The sequence below is a fragment of the Opisthorchis viverrini genome (genome assembly GCF_000715545.1).
Source record: "Opisthorchis viverrini unplaced genomic scaffold opera_v5_18, whole genome shotgun sequence".
NCBI classification, from domain to species: Eukaryota; Metazoa; Platyhelminthes; class Trematoda; order Opisthorchiida; family Opisthorchiidae; genus Opisthorchis; species Opisthorchis viverrini.
In genome coordinates this window covers 2,328,659-2,346,830 of record NW_008751674.1, presented here as the reverse complement: position 1 = coordinate 2,346,830, position 18,172 = coordinate 2,328,659, and the positions used below count along the sequence as shown (strand labels likewise).

Below are 18,172 nucleotides of genomic sequence, written 5' to 3'. Positions count from 1 at the left end.
TATATATATATATAACCAGACAAACCTTATGGTTGTACGGCAGTGAAGCATCAGTAACAACGCTGATGTTGCTGTCTTTGATGATGATGATGGCTGACTCAACATGTTTCGACCAGTAAGATTTCTAAGTGTCTGATAGAAGAGTTGAGATCGGATTTCTGGTTGTTAATAGTTCTGTGTGCGCAATTTTGTTGGGACCTTACGATAATCGCGAAAATAACTGGAAGAGACGTTTAAACACGTTCAACAGATCGTAGGGGACACGAGTATGCGCAGCGGACAACAATACTATAGGCGCAGCCCTAACGAAATAGTGACGGGGAGAGGTGCGTTTGATATGAATGAGAGTAAAACGTAGGTAGGTTATCGGATTTTAGGAGGAAAGCAGGGAAGTGCCACATCTGTCTTGGGTGATATTGCGTCTCTCCGTTTAACTCATCGCAAAAGGTATCGATGTGTTTCGGTTAGAAAGTTTCAGAATTGAGCTCAAAATAGGCTTTCGGAAGGCATTACTGTGGTCCGGTAATAGCGCTCGGTTAACTCCACCGTTTCTGGTGATGAAATACCCAGCAGATACGACGGCAAACACAGAGCGCAAGAGTCTGATGAGGAAGTCATCATCATCATCATTGTCAGCTGTAATAACCGCGTACTTGTCGTACAGTGGTTGCAGCTGCCGCAGTTTCGTTCACCGATGATTTGGGGGAGGGGGGAGGTAGCTGCGCATTGAAGGCGCGAGCTGGTAAGTAGGTGCATAAATCCAGCACTGTCAGTGGGCTGTCAAGTGGGGGGTGGGTGGTGGAAAAAAGCTATGCATTGAAGGCAATAGCTTTGATGCACGAGCGCCATTGAGGGCGCGATTGGGGCATGTCTGACAATGTCTCCAGCCCTCGATGTGCCGTCTCGGGGTCCCCATCCAGGAAGACGGCAATTACCAGCGCAGCTGTGGTTCAAAACTAGCGTTGTCTCCGCTTCTCTCTCAGAAGAGTTAAGTCGAGTAGAACTAAATGCGACTGGCACAAGTTGAGGGAGGATTTTTAGGAAGAGTGAGTTACTCTAGCTGACTCCCAGCAACCAGGTTTGGGACCTTTAGATGCAAATAAATCAAACCAGTGGGTAGACGGGTAAAAAAACTTGAAGCATGTTTTTTGAACGACCTGGGACAGCGTTTCGGGAACATATCGTTCACTGGGTTCAAGTCTCGCTGTCGACCGAGTAAAAAAGACATGGACTTGTGGAAGAGGCAGAGAGTAAACCAAAGTCGACCACGGCAATTCGACTTATGCATGCATCTGCATGCTTTCACGGGAGTCATACCTGGAACTCAGCTGAATACCTCGTCTATGATGTTCTCCTTCAAAGCCAAATCGTTGTGCAGATGAGTTTAGAAGTCGAAGTTCGTTCAGCATAAAGTTGACGAAAACTCGAGGACTGCACCTACCTTTTGAGCCCAAAAAGGAGCGAAATCGGTCATGAGCTGTCCAAGAGTTTTCAGCAACTTTATGAGTAGTGTAACTGCAACTTTTTTACCACTCGAAGATTCAACTGCACGAAGGTCTAAATACACAATTTATGGTTTAAAACATGTCGGTAAACTTTCAAACTCGTTTCATCATCCAGCTTCGTAACCTAATTTTTGCCGTTCCTATTCACTGGTTTGTGCGAGGATATCCATTTGGCTTTAATTTCGATTAGACTTGATCTGAAGTCAGAATTCGGAATATAGATTTGGCTAGTCTATGATGTACTTGTAATATAACAAGATATTTGGGTGTAAAAAAGGGCGATCACTGACAAGTTTGGTGGTACCCATCTTCCCCTCGCCTAAACTCGGAAGGCTAGTTTGGATGGCCTGGGTAACTGATTACTCGACTAAGTTTTGAGTGCAGTGCTAGAATTTAGTGGTCTGATGTACTAAGGAACAAAACGTGCATGAACTGTTTATAAAATAAAGCAGTCGAGTTGATAATGAAGACGTGCGTGCATATATACATGAACTTTCAGAGTACTGCGAACCAATGGAGGTCGAAACGAAGTTTCAAATTTGCTGAACTCGTTTACTGTCAAGTGCATGACACAAGCAGGAAAGGAGATCAGATTCATGTAAGGCGTTGTCATTGAAGCTACAGGTGCATGCTGACCAGGACAGTGGATCACGATTTTGGCACGACAGGTAACATACAGAGAATGACCAAACAGATAGTGAATTTGCGACTGAAATCATGCAGAAACTTTTGTAGACATGGACTAAGTGTTTCTTGTGTAGTTCGTGTCAGTTCACCGACAGAACTACATTTTCCCGACTTTCTAGACGAATTATAGAATTCCAAATGTATGAACAGTCATCATTTTTACTGAAGCCGGACAACACCAACGTTCATGTTTTCGTACTAAGGTAACATAGTTGACAAGTCCTCGAACGTATTTTGATCTACAGTGTTAATGAGGTGGGGCATCTGAGTTGTACTCAGCAGCACGCACGAATATGGTTCACCAGTTCGTCATTTCAGTTTTCTTACGGAATGGCTAAATGCACCAGTCATTTATCGTATGTGATCTTCAAATTTGCTGAACTCGTTTACTGTCAAGTGCATGACACAAGCAGGAAAGGAGATCAGATTCATGTAAGGCGTTGTCATTGAAGCTACAGGTGCATGCTGACCAGGACAGTGGATCACGATTTTGGCACGACAGGTAACATACAGAGAATGACCAAACAGATAGCGAATTTGCGACTGAAATCATGCAGAAACTTTTGTAGACATGGACTAAGTGTTTCTTGTGTAGTTCGTGTCAGTTCACCGACAGAACTACATTTTCCCGACTTTCTAGACGAATTATAGAATTCCAAATGTATGAACAGTCATCATTTTTACTGAAGCCGGACAACACCAACGTTCATGTTTTCGTACTAAGGTAACATAGTTGACAAGTCCTCGAACGTATTTTGATCTACAGTGTTAATGAGGTGGGGCATCTGAGTTGTACTCAGCAGCACGCACGAATATGGTTCACCAGTTCGTCATTTCAGTTTTCTTACGGAATGGCTAAATGCACCAGTCATTTATCGTAATCAATCAAGTGATATGGATCCTGTGATCTAAGGATCAGGCTGATCAGGCTCTCAAGGCTGAACGATTAAGTGTCCAAACTACCAACCGGGAGGTCGCGGATTCCAGACTATCTGGAGTTTCTTGAGATGCGCATTTCTGATGATTCACAATAAGGACGAAACAGTTCCACGGTGCTTCTGAACTTATCAGCATAGACTGGCTTCGTTTACGGGATGAAATCTCCAATAAAAATTCGCAATCTTCTTCACACTAGCAATGTTTATTAAATATTTATTGTCAGTGATAACGTGAAAGTATTTCAAATCAGTTCACTGTGAGGACACATTCTGACACTGAAACGTGTTTGAGTTCGAATGAACCCCCATCGCGGGTTTTAGGGATACACACTCGATTGGATCAAACGAAATCTCGACAGATTTGGGATCCTAAGTTTTGAGTGCAGTGCTAGAATTTAGTGGTCTGATGTACTAAGGAACAAAACGTGCATGAACTGTTTATAAAATAAAGCAGTCGAGTTGATAATGAAGACGTGCGTGCATATATACATGAACTTTCAGAGTACTGCGAACCAATGGAGGTCGAAACGAAGTTTCAAATTTGCTGAACTCGTTTACTGTCAAGTGCATGACACAAGCAGGAAAGGAGATCAGATTCATGTAAGGCGTTGTCATTGAAGCTACAGGTGCATGCTGACCAGGACAGTGGATCACGATTTTGGCACGACAGGTAACATACAGAGAATGACCAAACAGATAGTGAATTTGCGACTGAAATCATGCAGAAACTTTTGTAGACATGGACTAAGTGTTTCTTGTGTAGTTCGTGTCATTTCACCGACAGAACTACATTTTCCCGACTTTCTAGACGAATTATAGAATTCCAAATGTATGAACAGTCATCATTTTTACTGAAGCCGGACAACACCAACGTTCATGTTTTCGTACTAAGGTAACATAGTTGACAAGTCCTCGAACGTATTTTTATCTACAGTGTTAATGAGGTGGGGCATCTGAGTTGTACTCAGCAGCACGCACGAATATGGTTCACCAGTTCGTCATTTCAGTTTTCTTACGGAATGGCTAAATGCACCAGTCATTTATCGTATGTGATCAAGTGATATGGATCCTGTGATCTAAGGATGAGTGATGCCATGTCTTTTCTAAGTGCTGATCAGGCTCTCAAGGCTGAACGATTAAGTGTCCAAACTACCAACCTGGAGGTCGCGGATTCCAGACTATCTGGAGCTTCTTGAGATGCGCATTTCTGATGATTCACAATAAGGACGAAACAGTTCCACGGTGCTTCTGAACTTATCAGCATAGACTGGCTTCGTTTACGGGATGAAATCTCCAATAAAAATTCGCAATCTTCTTCACACTAGCAATGTTTATTAAATATTTATTGTCAGTGATAACGTGAAAGTATTTCAAATCAGTTCACTGTGAGGACACATTCTGACACTGAAACGTGTTTGAGTTCGAATGAACCCCCATCGCGGGTTTTAGGGATACACACTCGATTGGATCAAACGAAATCTCGACAGATTTGGGATCTGTTGTATCGCGGGTGGCCGTCTATTGGTTACGCCTGCACTGAGCCTGCCAGACTACGCGGTGAGAAGAAGCGAGAGAATCCTGGACACGGCTGTATTGTCAGGACAAAACATACAAAGCTTCTGCGTAATTATATGTATAGGATGACTAAATGGCCAAATATGGTCGTTCACTTGTTCGTTCTGTACACAACCAATGGCGGTGTTCCGGTCGGGAACAATTTCAGCCCCACTCCACTGGTCTTATGTTGCTAGGTCGTGCTTGTTAAGCTCCGCCAACGCACCTGCTTTCCGAACGTGTCGTGCCGATGGTGACCTTGGGGATGCGTCACTCTCTGCACATGTACCTCTTCCATGTCTGGGCGCGTCCCGACGGGAGCACATTTCTGTACTGAAGGAAGAGACCAACGAGCCACTCCTATACATACCACCAAATAAATCCGAACAGTCGTATTAGAAGAACACAACCGAAAGGGGACACTGCTCGTCACCACTAGAGATTGTGTGCAGACGAACCGAAAAGACTGAAAATCTAAACCGGATCATGGGACTCAGGGGTTCTGTGTGAAGTTCCTTCTTTGTGTACAGAGTAGGTTTGAGCTGACTCGTCGCATGCTGTGACTGGTGAGTTGGTATCAGTCGAACGATCACAAGTTGACAGACGCTTGAAAATCGATGAAGCGAGATTCCGATCAACGCATTTTCCACCAGCCTGGACAGAAGACTCAGTTTGCCCAAAGCCTAGACAGAAGCAGTCGGGGTGCTTCCGATCAGTAATTTGACACCTTAACCTTACCAGTGATCGCAGATTTAGGTTCTATGCAAAGAAAGATCTCATTATGATGAGGCACTTGTTTTGGTTTCATGGGCAATGCTTTGCTTGTTCCCGTGCTTTAAATTTCGAGCTGTTGCGCTTTCCTTGTGTCCATTTACCTGGTAAATCTGGGTTACATGTATTGGGGCTGAAGAATATGTATGAAACGGCATCATCCCGTGTGAGTTATCATCAGTCGAATGACTAAGCCAGGTTTGTATTCTCGAAACCGAGTTGATCGACCACTCACAAGAATAAGGGAGATGAGTAGTGGAACGGAATTTCACGGTCTAACTACCTCCCCACCTTCAAAGTGTCACAAAGCGCATAAACAAGTTGAAAGTAGTGGGTATGACCGTTCTGTGAATGCATGTCAGCAATATCGACTGGTTGATCATTGTAGGCTTTCACTGTGGTGTTTTGACGAATCTGAGAGACGGGGGTTAAATGATATCAAAACAAAGAGCTCACATGTGTGTTTTCACATGAAAACCTTTTGGAGAGCCAGTCAAAGCTGTTGATGTTTTAAAGGTAAAGGCCTTGCTTATGCACATATATGTATTTTCAAATAGGACTAATATGTGTGAAACGCGGTGTCTACCGATAAACCTTGACTGCACTGAGTTGAGGCTAGTTCCGGCTTTTCGGTTGAACGCCTTGATAGGTACTCAAGGTGGCTTCATTACACCACTGACTCTGTGAGGAAACCATCAAGGGAAGGAACGCTGCCAGTGTGCTGCGAATTTTGCCGTCTACAAGTCACGGTTGATTAAAAAACGTAAAATATTAGTACTAGGGTACCACTCGATCAAGCGACCGATGGGGCGTATGGACCATCAATGCATCACTTATGCAAAGTCAGCGGATGCGTGTGACCACGTCCATCAGTTTGACTCAAAGTTCTCCTGGAAGAACCGAATCGATGTGAGCACCAGCCCTCTTTGACTTAAAACAGACTTCACTTGTCCGAGTAAATGCCGTTCCCCGTCGTTATTTCACAAGATTGATGCTTCGCATATCCATAACGATAGTTGGCGAAACAAGTCTGAATAACTTCTGGAGTAAAACTGCCCCAAGAAGGTTTTTGGGATGCGATGGCCTGCAACAAGCACGCTTAAATTTCGCGTCATTTTTGCCCATTTCCTGACTTCATCGCTGATTGAAAACGAAGTTTTATTAGTCAGATTAGATTAGCACCCTACGGCATATAAGTAACTTTGACAAACTGTCTAATGAATGATCCTCGACAAAAGTTGAAAAAGAACGCCAGTGTGCTAAACGACTACAATAAGATAGAATATTGCCATGAAATTGTTGAGTATAACGTAAGAACTAGACAATTTTCCATGAATATCAGTATGGAATACTGGATATGGGTTTTCGGCGATTGTCCACCTCAATAAGCCATCTTTTTCCCGGAAACCATTCAAAGGAATCGAACAGAGTTGGTGCCTTTTGGAAGAGCTTCACGAATCAAAGGGGTTTGGTGGGAGAATTGGGGATGGAAAACAGCACTCTCTTCGGCAAACCATGCTCAGTACATGACCGAACCAACGCAGCTTCTGGTGCTGAACACACTCTTCAGCGGAAGTCTTGTTGCACAATCGAAAATTGAATTTCTAATTACCTCATTACGAATTCTCCCACACCAAACCACACGAGCTATGGTCCTAAGATAGCGATTGTCGAACATCTGAAGACGTCTCGGTTCCGCTGATCGAACAGGCTAAATCTCACGACCGTCAACCAGAACAGCCCGTACTGTAGCCTGGAATTCATGTGTACAGTGCTTTGCCACTATGGGTGTCTCAAATTAGCAAACGCGTCCCCAGCCTTGTAGATTCGTGCATTGACCCCATGTGTCCCACTACAGTTGGAACTAACACAACTCCAAAGATACGTAAAACGCTCCACAACTTCGAGTATCTGTCCCTGGATCGTAAGTGGCATGTGCAGTGATTGAACGACCGTACACTTTATGGGCGCAAAGCACACGCCAGTTCATCCAAAAAACACCTGCGCCTTCTCCCATTCGAAGACGGGTCTGATATTGTCTGCATATCCTGTAGCGACAAGGTTTTCATGAACAGCAATTTGAACACTAGAGTTGGAAAGACCTTCCAGCATTCGTCTCGTTCATCACGAAATCAAATGGGAATGCAGAGAGTGGGCAGACCTGACGGATACCACTTCGGGTGCGGAAGCTTTTGGAGAGCTCTCACTCGGAAGTCTGAGAATGCAAAGGATATATTATGTCCACAAACTTCCGGGGCATTCCTTGTTGGGCATGCGTGTTAAGAGAGACAGATGGGCCATCCGAGTCAAAGGCGCCTTGGAAATCCAGGAGTACTAAAATGTTGGATTGTGTTTATACGCATGGCGGTGTTCTAGCACCTGAAGGAGCGTGGTCAATGCAGCACCTGTCAGGTCGGAATCCTGAATGCCTCTCTCGAGTCAGTGTTACACGAACCATCATAAAGCGACAAAGCGCAAATGACGCCAACAGTCTCGTTATGTCCAGGGTCACGCTGATTCCCTGTGATTACCGCAGTCACCGCGAGCATGGCGGTGTTCTAGCACCTGACGGAGTGTGGTCAATGCAACTCATCTCAGGCCGGGATCCTGCTTGCCGGCCTCGAGTCAGTGTTTCACGAACCATCGTGAGGCGAAAAAGCGCAAGTGACGCCAACAGTCTCGTTATGACCAGGGTCAAGCTGATTCCCTGTGATTACCGCAGTCACTGCGAGCCCTCTTTTGAAAATGAGCAATGTCACCGATTCTCCTCAGTTTTTTGGTGAAGTCTCCTCCTCTCAAATGCAGGCAAGTGCTGACTGAGGATTTCACTTCCACGTTTGAACAATGCGTGTGGCGGACCGGGAGCTCGATGACACTTGAGAGAACCTATGCGGTCATAAGCCTCCGAGAACATAGGGGGTTCCAGGTACACCATTTAGGGTTCCACTGAGGCTTTGGGATCTAGATGACTGGCAGCGGGTGCCCTTGAAAACTGCTGTTTGAAACATTCAACGCTGCGCTGATAACTCCTGTAGGTGAACATTCCTTCCGGATCGATAGAACTATCGCTGTCTTCGTCGTGAAGTGCAACACCAAGAGAGACGGTATAAGGGGAAGGATTGCATAAACTGTGCAGATTGTCTAAAATCGTTCAGCTGTAGCACCCTCTCGGTGCCTAACTGCCATGCCACCCGAAGGAAGCACGAGGGCTGGGATACTGTCAGGCCGCCCAAGCCTAGACAGGGTAAATAGAGAGGCATAGGTCGGGTTCGAACCACGGACCTTCCAGACAGTAAATTCGCGCTCTAACCACTTGGGCCATATCGTCTATCGTGCACAAATTTATAACAAAGTCACGTGGTATTGTCGGAATGTGTTCAGATTGGGTGAAACAATAAGCAAACAGGTGATCCTAACAGGGTGATCAAACTGACTCTGTTGCGGGAATCGTAACGTCAGGTTCGTGTGAGAGACAAACATAAACGTAAGACAGAACACAAGGAACTTATACACCATACACCTTCCTACTAACAACTGGAATAAGACAGTCGTTGCTTGGCACACACTAACAGAGAAACATAGTTTTTTAGTTGATTAGGATCAGGTCTGCCGACGCATTACGAATACCGCTGTACGGAGCCTTTGTTCAGTTCCAACCCAACAAAACTGCGTCATTAGAAAAATAACTAATCCGTTTCCATAGTGTACTTTGATCTATCATTATGACAACTCGCAAATTCTGACCCCATTTGATGTACTGCAGCGTTGTACCGGTTGGTAAACTTATTCGGAGTATATGCATCGACAATACACTCCTTTGCACACCAATTAGTCTTCAGGGGAGACCCGTCTGAATCTCTTGTTTATGGTATTCTTCAAGTAGACCATAAGGTTGAGGAAACTTGAGGAATGTCCCTCTACCTGGTGGGCTCGAAATCGGTATTGGCATGTCGAAAAGTTTTCAGCAACTTTGTGAGTAGTCTGTCTTAACCTAAGGAACAACATTGGGCGTGATTAAACCGGGTGAGTCGTTGGGACCTGACCAGATGGTCGCCTTTATTTAGTTTGGCCTTCTTCTATACAATCAGGGAAACATATAAACTACTTACTGAAATACACCTATTTACAAATCAATTTGGTTTTCACGAGAGACTCAACTGAATCTTTCGTTTATGATATTCTACAAATGAATGTGCTGCACACAGGCCGCCTCATGACTCAGTTGGCACGATATTCGTGATATCGCAGTGTATTTTCATAAAGGAAGCTACTCACGAGGTTGCTGAAAACTCATCGACAGCCCAAAACCAAACTGATTTGCAATTGAGTGTATCTCTCGAAAACAGTCCAATGTGGGTTCAAGTAGAACAGAAAATTGATGGAAACTCGGGGACTACGCCTACCTGATGAGCCCCGAGAAGGGCTAAACTGGTCGTGGGCTGTCTAAGAGTTTTCAGCAACCTTGTGAGTAGTTCTCTTTATGAAAATACTGCTTGTTAACATGGGAATTGACAGAACACGTGTGCCTAAAACCAGACGTCCCAGTGTGCAAATGATGGTCAGCACAAAAGGTGATTCTCAGACCGTCCAGTTTGGTTCAGTTAAAAGGTACAATGACAGTTTTATCGTTAATATTGTTAGTAATAGTGTTCCGAAGGTTGCTTGCTAGTGAGTCCAATTAAAGACGACCCTTGAACGTCGCATCTAAAATGACAAAGGAATATCGGCTATACATATGAAGCGATGCAGCTAATTTGTACACAATACACAGCGATGCAGATCGTCTGGGGGTAGTCCAACAGTTCAGGTACCAGCATTCACTTTGAACAAAGATGGTTAACCCAATCGGGTTGGACCTCATGATCTGTCCTCAGTTGTGTAACAACCCAAACATCCTACGACCAAGCTGAGTCTCTCAAGCAGTGTTTTTGATTAAAATGCTTCCCGTAAGTAGTGGTGAAACAACTGTGGCCCAATGTTATGCTGGCAGTCAGTGGACCTCCAAAAATCTTCCTAGGGAAGTCATCCCAACACGCATTTCAGCGAGTGGAGCGCTTTCCCCGCACGTACTATTCTTCAGAACAATTACTTTCAAGCTGACGGACTAGGACCAGTATCCGCAATGACATGAGAGGTTTCTCACTGCTAGGAGACATGATGGTCGAAATGGCAACTTTGAACTTTGATTGGGGTCACAATCCTACAATCAAGAGTTTAAAACTTTGATTGGGGTCACAATCCTACAATCTGCAGTGTACTACGCTGGACCTGTTGTTCTTGAACGCATCCAGCAAACATGCAGTTCTGTCACGTCGCGTGAAAATGCTGTTCTTTCGTATTTCTGAAATCTCTACATGTTTTGATTTACGCAGAAGCAGTCACAAGAAGCTGTTCTTGGTATTCAAATACCTGATGAACAAAGCGGCCGTTACTTGAGTGGCCACTTGTTCTGGCAAAGCAACTTGCTACTTGGATACCCCATCTTTCGTGCTTGTTTTCACCGATCTTTTCTGAGTTGACAAGTCAGATTTTACGGAACATACAAAAGTAAAAAAAAGTAAGGAATAGTTTTCAAGGGATGTTAACTTTTCGATACCGCTCACGAGAGCGACCAACTGGTGGGCAAGAAGCGACTGTAACCCTCCTCAGTAAGCTTTGAAGGATGGTGAGTTGGGAGCAGCCTTGGAACTACTCGGTTAGTCCATACGTTCGGTGTGAGTAGTGGCGTGACATAAAGTGGATTACTTAGCACGGTTGACCAAATCTGATTTCCTTACGGATGTCTGGTGCTTTTAGGGTGCTAATAAACATCGTCTTGGAAAATTTACTGACATAAGAAGATCAGTTTTAGATACATTCTGAATCAGCTGTTTTGCAGAGGACATTAGATCCACATAACCAGTGTCTCTGTGTGGTGTCTTTCGCCCAGATCTATGACGCCTATCAGTTGACATGAGCGCATTCGGTCGACAGAAAGTTCAGCACTTCGCAGCCTACATCCGATGAAGCGAAGAGTACTGGGGTATGAGAATTTAAAGCGAATCTCACAATCGAAAATGAAGGACCGTCGGGGTTTTGGCGGTCAAACCCGTATTGACACGTCAGCCGTTTGCTGTAACCAGTCCAAGACGTGAGGATCAAATCGATTTAAATATGGGCGTAATTCCCACTTGCTTGGGACTGGGCAATGGCGCGTTTGTTGTGTACAATTTCTCCTAATTGGGTTCTGTATTCCGAGTGGGTCGCGTTTGTCTCCTGCTGCTCATGTGCATATGCGTCTTCGATTGACTGCTTCCGACGTTTCCCATTCGGTGAGTTGTAGTGGCGAACCCGCGGAACTTTCGCACCGGTTTTTGTTCGACACCAGGATTTCTCTACAAATACTTCCGACCCTGTTTCCGACTTCGTGTAGGCCAATTTGGTTGCAAAAAGGGCATTATTTTGCCCATTGGCTGGTGGCTTATTTTGGCTATATTACCACAACAGTATATTCCCGGATTAAAACTACCGGTGTGGCTGGCTCATCGCTACTAATCAGATGATCAGTTGAACGCTGATATGACGCCTCTGGTACTTTCGTTCATTTGTGATTCCAGTTCGTTTGCCCCCAATGAGATCAGTCATGGTAATTCGAAATTTCAGCAATACATCTTTGTTCACACGGGAGTAGTTACCGCGGGAATATGTTTGGCCTTATAGGTAGATACTAGTGGAGCACCGGGAACTTGATCCTGTTGAAATATGACGGTGCAAGTATTTCGAAAAGCTGTACATTCAGTTCCGAGTTTGACAAGATGACTCCAAATTTTTCTGAGCTGGAATGGGCACCATTTTGTGAGCGAACCTGATGCAGTTTTGTTGCATCCGCACCAGGATTCACAGTGAATGAGTGACAAAGCGGCTTATATTTACCACCTGTTCTAGTGACCGAAATTTCGCGTCATCAGAAAACCAAATTAATGAACAGCGCATCTACTCTTTCGCGTTCACTGCGGTAGAATCATGCGCCCCAACCTAACTGCCACTGTGGCGGCAACCCCCTGTGATTCTACGAACTCCGAGGCTCCAGTGGAATGACGACTGATTAGTTCAGTGCACGAGGTCGTATTTTAAGGAATTCTCACGGAGTGTAGAACACTTCACAATTCTGAATGGCCATTTGTTGGAGAAATGAAACTCAGTTTGAAAAAATGTGTCCATTAAAGGCGCTCATCATCATTATTGACAGCATGGCATCAGTGCTTAAGACCGGTGCTTCGCTGCCGTACAACTAAAGGCGCTAGAGAATATGGGGGCTCATTTTAAAGGACACCGGCCAATATGCGTTATGTCGATTAATGAGGTGACTGCTCACTGCGGACAAACTTACCAACAACTCAAGTATTATTGTCCGAAACTGCTTGGGGTCAAATCGAAGGGCGATGAGCATACCGATGAAGATTCCAGACTATAAATTATGCTTTGAGAAACTGACATCAGTCACTGAAGCAGAGATTCGTGTATCTTCAACAGTGATGTTTCTTAGAAAATAGGATGGTTTATCGCCAAATCACTCGTTTATGGTGTCCCTCAGATTATTTGTCAAGGTTACTTATTGTTTCGGTTGGTGCGATGTGCGGAATATCGTAGTAAATTTTCTCGATGGTACATGTTACTCGTATGGTTGCTGGAGGCGCGCAACTGGTCTCGCCTCGCCCTTCTTGGGGCTCATCGGGTAGGCGCGACCCTAGAATTCCCGTCAGCCTCATGCTACTGGTCGAAACCAGTAGTGGCTTGTCTGCGGATTTCGAACAACTGTTCCATACTGCTTAATTCAGACAATAGGTGACGTCGACTTCGACGAACAGTTCTTTCGGTTCGTCAGAGTCGTTGCAAAAGACAGACCAGGGGTGAAAACGATGTCAGTTTTGGACCTTCCTCTTCCGACTCAAAGCGCTTGTTTTTGTGTTACGCTACGGTTAGGGATAATGGAGAGATTGCGTGTTTTTAGTCTGCTTTAGACCAAATGTTACCTTTGCTGATGACTCACACTCATTGACAACCGTACACTCGGTTGATGTCAGACGCTAGGTCTACTCCTGTTCTATCCACACTGAGCCGTTTGACGACTTCCACCAACCCGGCTGTCAGTCGGCATGTGGTGAGTCGTAGACCCTAATCAAAACCTATTTTCTAAATCTACTCTGCATTTCGTGTCCAGTGCATGCCCTGCTGTATTTGAGTCTGACTAGCACTCCGTATTCATCTCCGTTCCTTGCTAGTCCATTCACTCTTCTGCCGTTTTTATCGATTTCGGCGTCCTGTGTGAACATTAGTGCAGCCATGGCACTCGATCATGCAAAGTCTCCAGTTCTAACGACAGGCCGTCCCTCCGATTTCATCTGCGGAGTGCAGTGTTCCTTTTCGGGAACGCTACCCTCATGTTAAGCACAGTTCGGACACTTCGAAAGCCCTCAGGTGCCTCCAAGTTGCGTGATTTAACAATTGCCCTTAAGATACGGATAGCAATCCTCTTCCTCATTGGTCCTAAACAAACTAGCTGGTTATCCACGATCCCAAAACCAGTTTGAGGCTGTTGTTCGGCCAAATCGGCTCTTAGTTTAGCTCACGACAGCAGTGGTTAAGGCAACGGCCTACCGGAAGGTCCGTATTTGGAGCCCAAAATGAGCACCTCGACTAATCCTGTCTCGGATTGGGTAATCCGGAGGTACCTCAGTCCTCGGGCCTCCTTCAGGTAGCATAGTGGCTAGACAACGAACGGGGGTTACCCCTTAAACGACTGAGTATTCGGCCAAACACTGATGAGGCAGCCCCAGCGAATACCACTTTATGATGGGCTGATGAACGTCTTGGAACTGCACCAGTGTCGGCTAGCTTCGTGCGGTGCGAAATGGCCCTATCTCCATAGCGCACTTGATACGGAGATTCAGGCCATTTACTCAAGGGTAACCCTCAATAGACTTGTACCGTTAGGCCATGACATAGGCATCGCTCATATACCGCCAAAATATTTTTGCTGTATCCGGTCAAAATCTCTTGTGCGATAACCTCCATGAAGCTATTGACCAAAAACTGGGGTATTGGAGGTTACATTAGTATTGCTAGTTGTGAGATGTTCGCGCATTCTTGTCTGGGGCCCAGACGACCCGGCCTGCAGATGACAAGGAGCTCTGTAGGGCAGGTCGCGAACGCCTGATCCTAGCGGCAAGCATACTGTTATTTCCTAGCTGGACTGCCTCGCTAAAATTCACCTGGTGTCGTGCGCTAGACTTATGTCGGGTGGGGTTCGCAAAGGACACTGGGTTAGTCTGCTGATAGCACCTTACTTCGACATGATGCTCAGACGCGTTTATTTCAATGCTGTCCAAAGGTGTAGACACCCTATTCTTGGTCATTTTCCTCAACGACACGTGGCTTCTTACCTCTCCTTCATACTTTTTATTGGAGCTTCCTCTCCTCGTGGTTATTTGGCAACTAAGCACCAGCATGGATCACTGAGGTTATGTTCTCAATAATGAAAATGAAGACCATCACAAGGACACACCATTGGACAAAAACAAAGCACTTGATCTACTGTAAGCTGTGTCCGATCTGGGAGTTTCGTCTACCAATGGCAACTGGTTGGCCATTTCCAAATGCCACCTTCAGCTCACCGTATGTGGAAACTTACGAGGCCGTCTAGTTCAAAGGTGAAAGCCGCGACTAGTACAGTCGTACGAATTTTAACACAAGCGCCTGGTTTGCAGGCAGACAGTACAGCGAACAAACTACGCCGTCTACCATCGGTCTAACAAGGGCGTCTCGTGGATTCCTAACAGACTGAAACAGTAAGGTCTATTTCTAGGGTACAGTCGATTCCGCTTGCATTGCACCAAATGTTAATCTACCCACTTCAGATACCACCCCGATACTTTATTATCAGCTGTTCTTACTCAATTAGAGGTCTCACTTAACTACGCAGCCCTTCAGATTGTCTGAAAACTTCGAGCCCTCAAAATCAGACCGATAGAAGCGGACCCAATCTAATTTCACTAGTGCGCAGGGGAAAAAGTTTCGTGGTGGAAACGAGGGATGAATAAACGCGGAAATCGGAAGGGAATCGCCTACACAGCTTACATCCATCGTATACTGACTAATAACCAGCAACTATTTACGATACCTACATTGAATACCCACAAAATTAGTGATACCCACAGAATCGTCGGTTTTGATAGTTTGCGGTGTTACGAGTGCCTCACCGGCAGAAAACTTGGTTCGTCGTCACCTAGAGACCGCCGCTTCCATTCATCCATATAGGTGACGTCAAGTCAACAGTCGAAATTCCAGACTACTTTAGCTCTGTTCAGACAGCTACAATGACGAAGATATATTCTGTGCTGACAACTTGTGGCGCGACTGCCATGCAGCAGTGAATCGTTGCAGCCTACTTATAGGCTTCGGCTCGAGGGTTTCGACGGTACCACAAAGCCTTCGATTACCGAGGACAACCTGAAGGGATTCTACAGAACGCTCGTCCTAGCGTACTGAGGAACGACGAAACTTGCCTTGGAGTTCCCACTCCAGAACTAATAATGGAACTGTCAATACACACACCTAGAACATCCACGAACCATTAGTCGCGCCTTGCCTGCTGGAAGAGCCATGCGTCAGGTTCACGCATCGCAGCCGACAATGTGCACCTACTACTCAGTACAATCCCAATGACCGACGGCAACATCAATGATGAAAGGGTCAGAGGGCAACTGTACTCAGTACAATCCCAATGACCGACGGCAAACGACAACATCAATGATGAAACGGTCAGGGGGCAACCCTCTCATATATTTAAGTACGCGAAACCAGAGGTGGCCAGAACGCTGGTACCACTCTGTCCGGTGAACCTAAAAGCTGAAGCCGTCTGACTAGCAAAAACTGAAATAGCTATGAGCAGCTCGAAACACATTTCTCTATCCGCTCAGCTAATTACGCCGATTTCAGTCAAGCTAGGTGACCAAGTGACCCGCGTGCGGAAGTGAACGTTGCTCCAGGAGACCAAGGCTTAAGGACGAACTAGTGACGACCAACAAAAGATTACGAGATACTCGGAGGGCCATCGTAACCGTCGGACTAAACCTAACAACCGGCAGAACAAGCTTAACAATTTCCTTCACTGGTCCTGCGTTGGGAGGGCACATGAATCTCAGGTGGGCATTTCCGGAAGCACCCCAAGCGGTTCCTGAACACACAAGTCGAGGACAACCCGCGGTGAAACAGACAACCGAGAAGCAACAAATCCAAGATGCTATCCCCGAAAACCCTGCGAGAAATCGGCATTAACAGCGGTGCCTCCACTCCCAGCTCGACTTTAGCTATGGGAAATCATAAGCACATAAGCGACACAATACTCCCCCGAGTCTAAACCCTATCCCAAAGACGCCACACCCGAACAAGCAGACCCGCCATCTGGAATGGCAAATCAACCCAGTAACACATGAACCAATAGTGTATACCTCGTCCCGCACTACGAACTACCTACGATAGCGATGCGAGGGTTCCCTCCCTTCAATCTTCGAGCCCATGTAGTCAGATCCCATGACACAATCGTTACCTTGCAAGCTAAAGTGGCCCTCAGGCGATGGAGACGACGGATAAAGTGCTCAACTGAGAATCATTCACCAAGCTAGACATCATTGGATAACCTAACGCATCAGCAAGGGGTAATATAGGTTACCGGGAGCGCAAGTCTCTACCCAGAGCTCAACGTTGAATTAAGGTAACGTCACCCACGCGTCACGAAAGAAGACTCAGAATGAGTGTATACTGCTTAAAATGGGATTCAGGTGAACAGCAATGCATCAGTAACATAGAAATGCAATTCACGCACATGATAGTTACAGCTGCCCGCAATCAGCAATAACCACCGTTTTGCTAGTTTTACCGCTGCTGGATCCGAGCGCCTCCATTTTTTTGACGACATCCATTCCTTCCTTGACTTCACCAAAAACAACGTGCTTATCATCCAACCAAGAGCAGGGAACCGTAGTGATGAAGAATTGAGATCCGTTGGTGTTTGGACCAGCGTTGGCCATCGACAGCAGACCAGGCTTCGTGTGCTTGTGTTTGAAGTTCTCGTCGTCGAACTTGTTTCCGTAAATGCTTTTGCCTCCCGTGCCGTTTCCAGCAGTGAAGTCACCACCCTGACACATGAATTGGGGAATTATTCTGTGAAATTTGGATCCCTTGTAGCCGTAGCCCATTTCCCCTGTGCACAAAGCTCGGAAATTTTCCACGGTCTTCGGCACATCCGCGTACAGCTGAAAGACATCTATCATGCTGATTAGGACCCCTTACCTCGAAAATAATACGTCCCAACTGGGAACCATCGGCAGTGATGTCGAAGAACACACGGGTGGCCATGACGCGGTCAAAGTGGCGTGCGTCCAAGGTCGAAGTTCAGTCTCAGCTTACTGACTTAAACACGACGACAAAATATTTGCACAAAGCTATCCTTCATGGAACACATGAATATCACAGCTACAACGATGGTTTTTTCCAACGTCAATTTGTTATATCACCACATCGGCGATATGTTTTCGGGGATTTTGTGGCGCGTGGTCTGAATATCCCTCAACTGAAATTAGCCGTTGGGTCGCTCGATATTCGCACAATGGAATTAAAGTTTCCAAAGCTACGGCGTGTCCATGATGAACTACGTCAATCGTTCAGTTGCTCCATAAA

At 45.7% G+C, this 18,172-nt stretch overlaps 2 protein-coding genes across 2 annotated transcripts in view; one reads left to right on the top strand and one right to left on the bottom strand.

The window, feature by feature from the left end:
- Positions 1-15,137, top strand: part of T265_01697 (hypothetical protein) — a gene marked incomplete at both ends in the record, with an annotated part of 34,353 nt that extends 19,216 nt beyond the window's left edge. Inside the window, one exon of the mRNA XM_009165763.1 lies at positions 15,104-15,137. Coding sequence (XP_009164027.1) covers positions 15,104-15,137 — 34 coding nt within the window. The remainder of the gene's footprint in view (positions 1-15,103) is intronic.
- Positions 15,138-17,325: 2,188 nt separating this feature from the next.
- Positions 17,326-17,851, bottom strand: T265_01694 (hypothetical protein; the record flags this gene model as incomplete). Its single annotated transcript, XM_009165760.1, has 2 exons — positions 17,326-17,748; positions 17,786-17,851. The coding sequence occupies 2 exons, from the start codon at positions 17,849-17,851 to the stop codon at positions 17,326-17,328; spliced, it is 489 nt and encodes a 162-aa protein (XP_009164024.1).
- Positions 17,852-18,172: the final 321 nt, after the last annotated feature.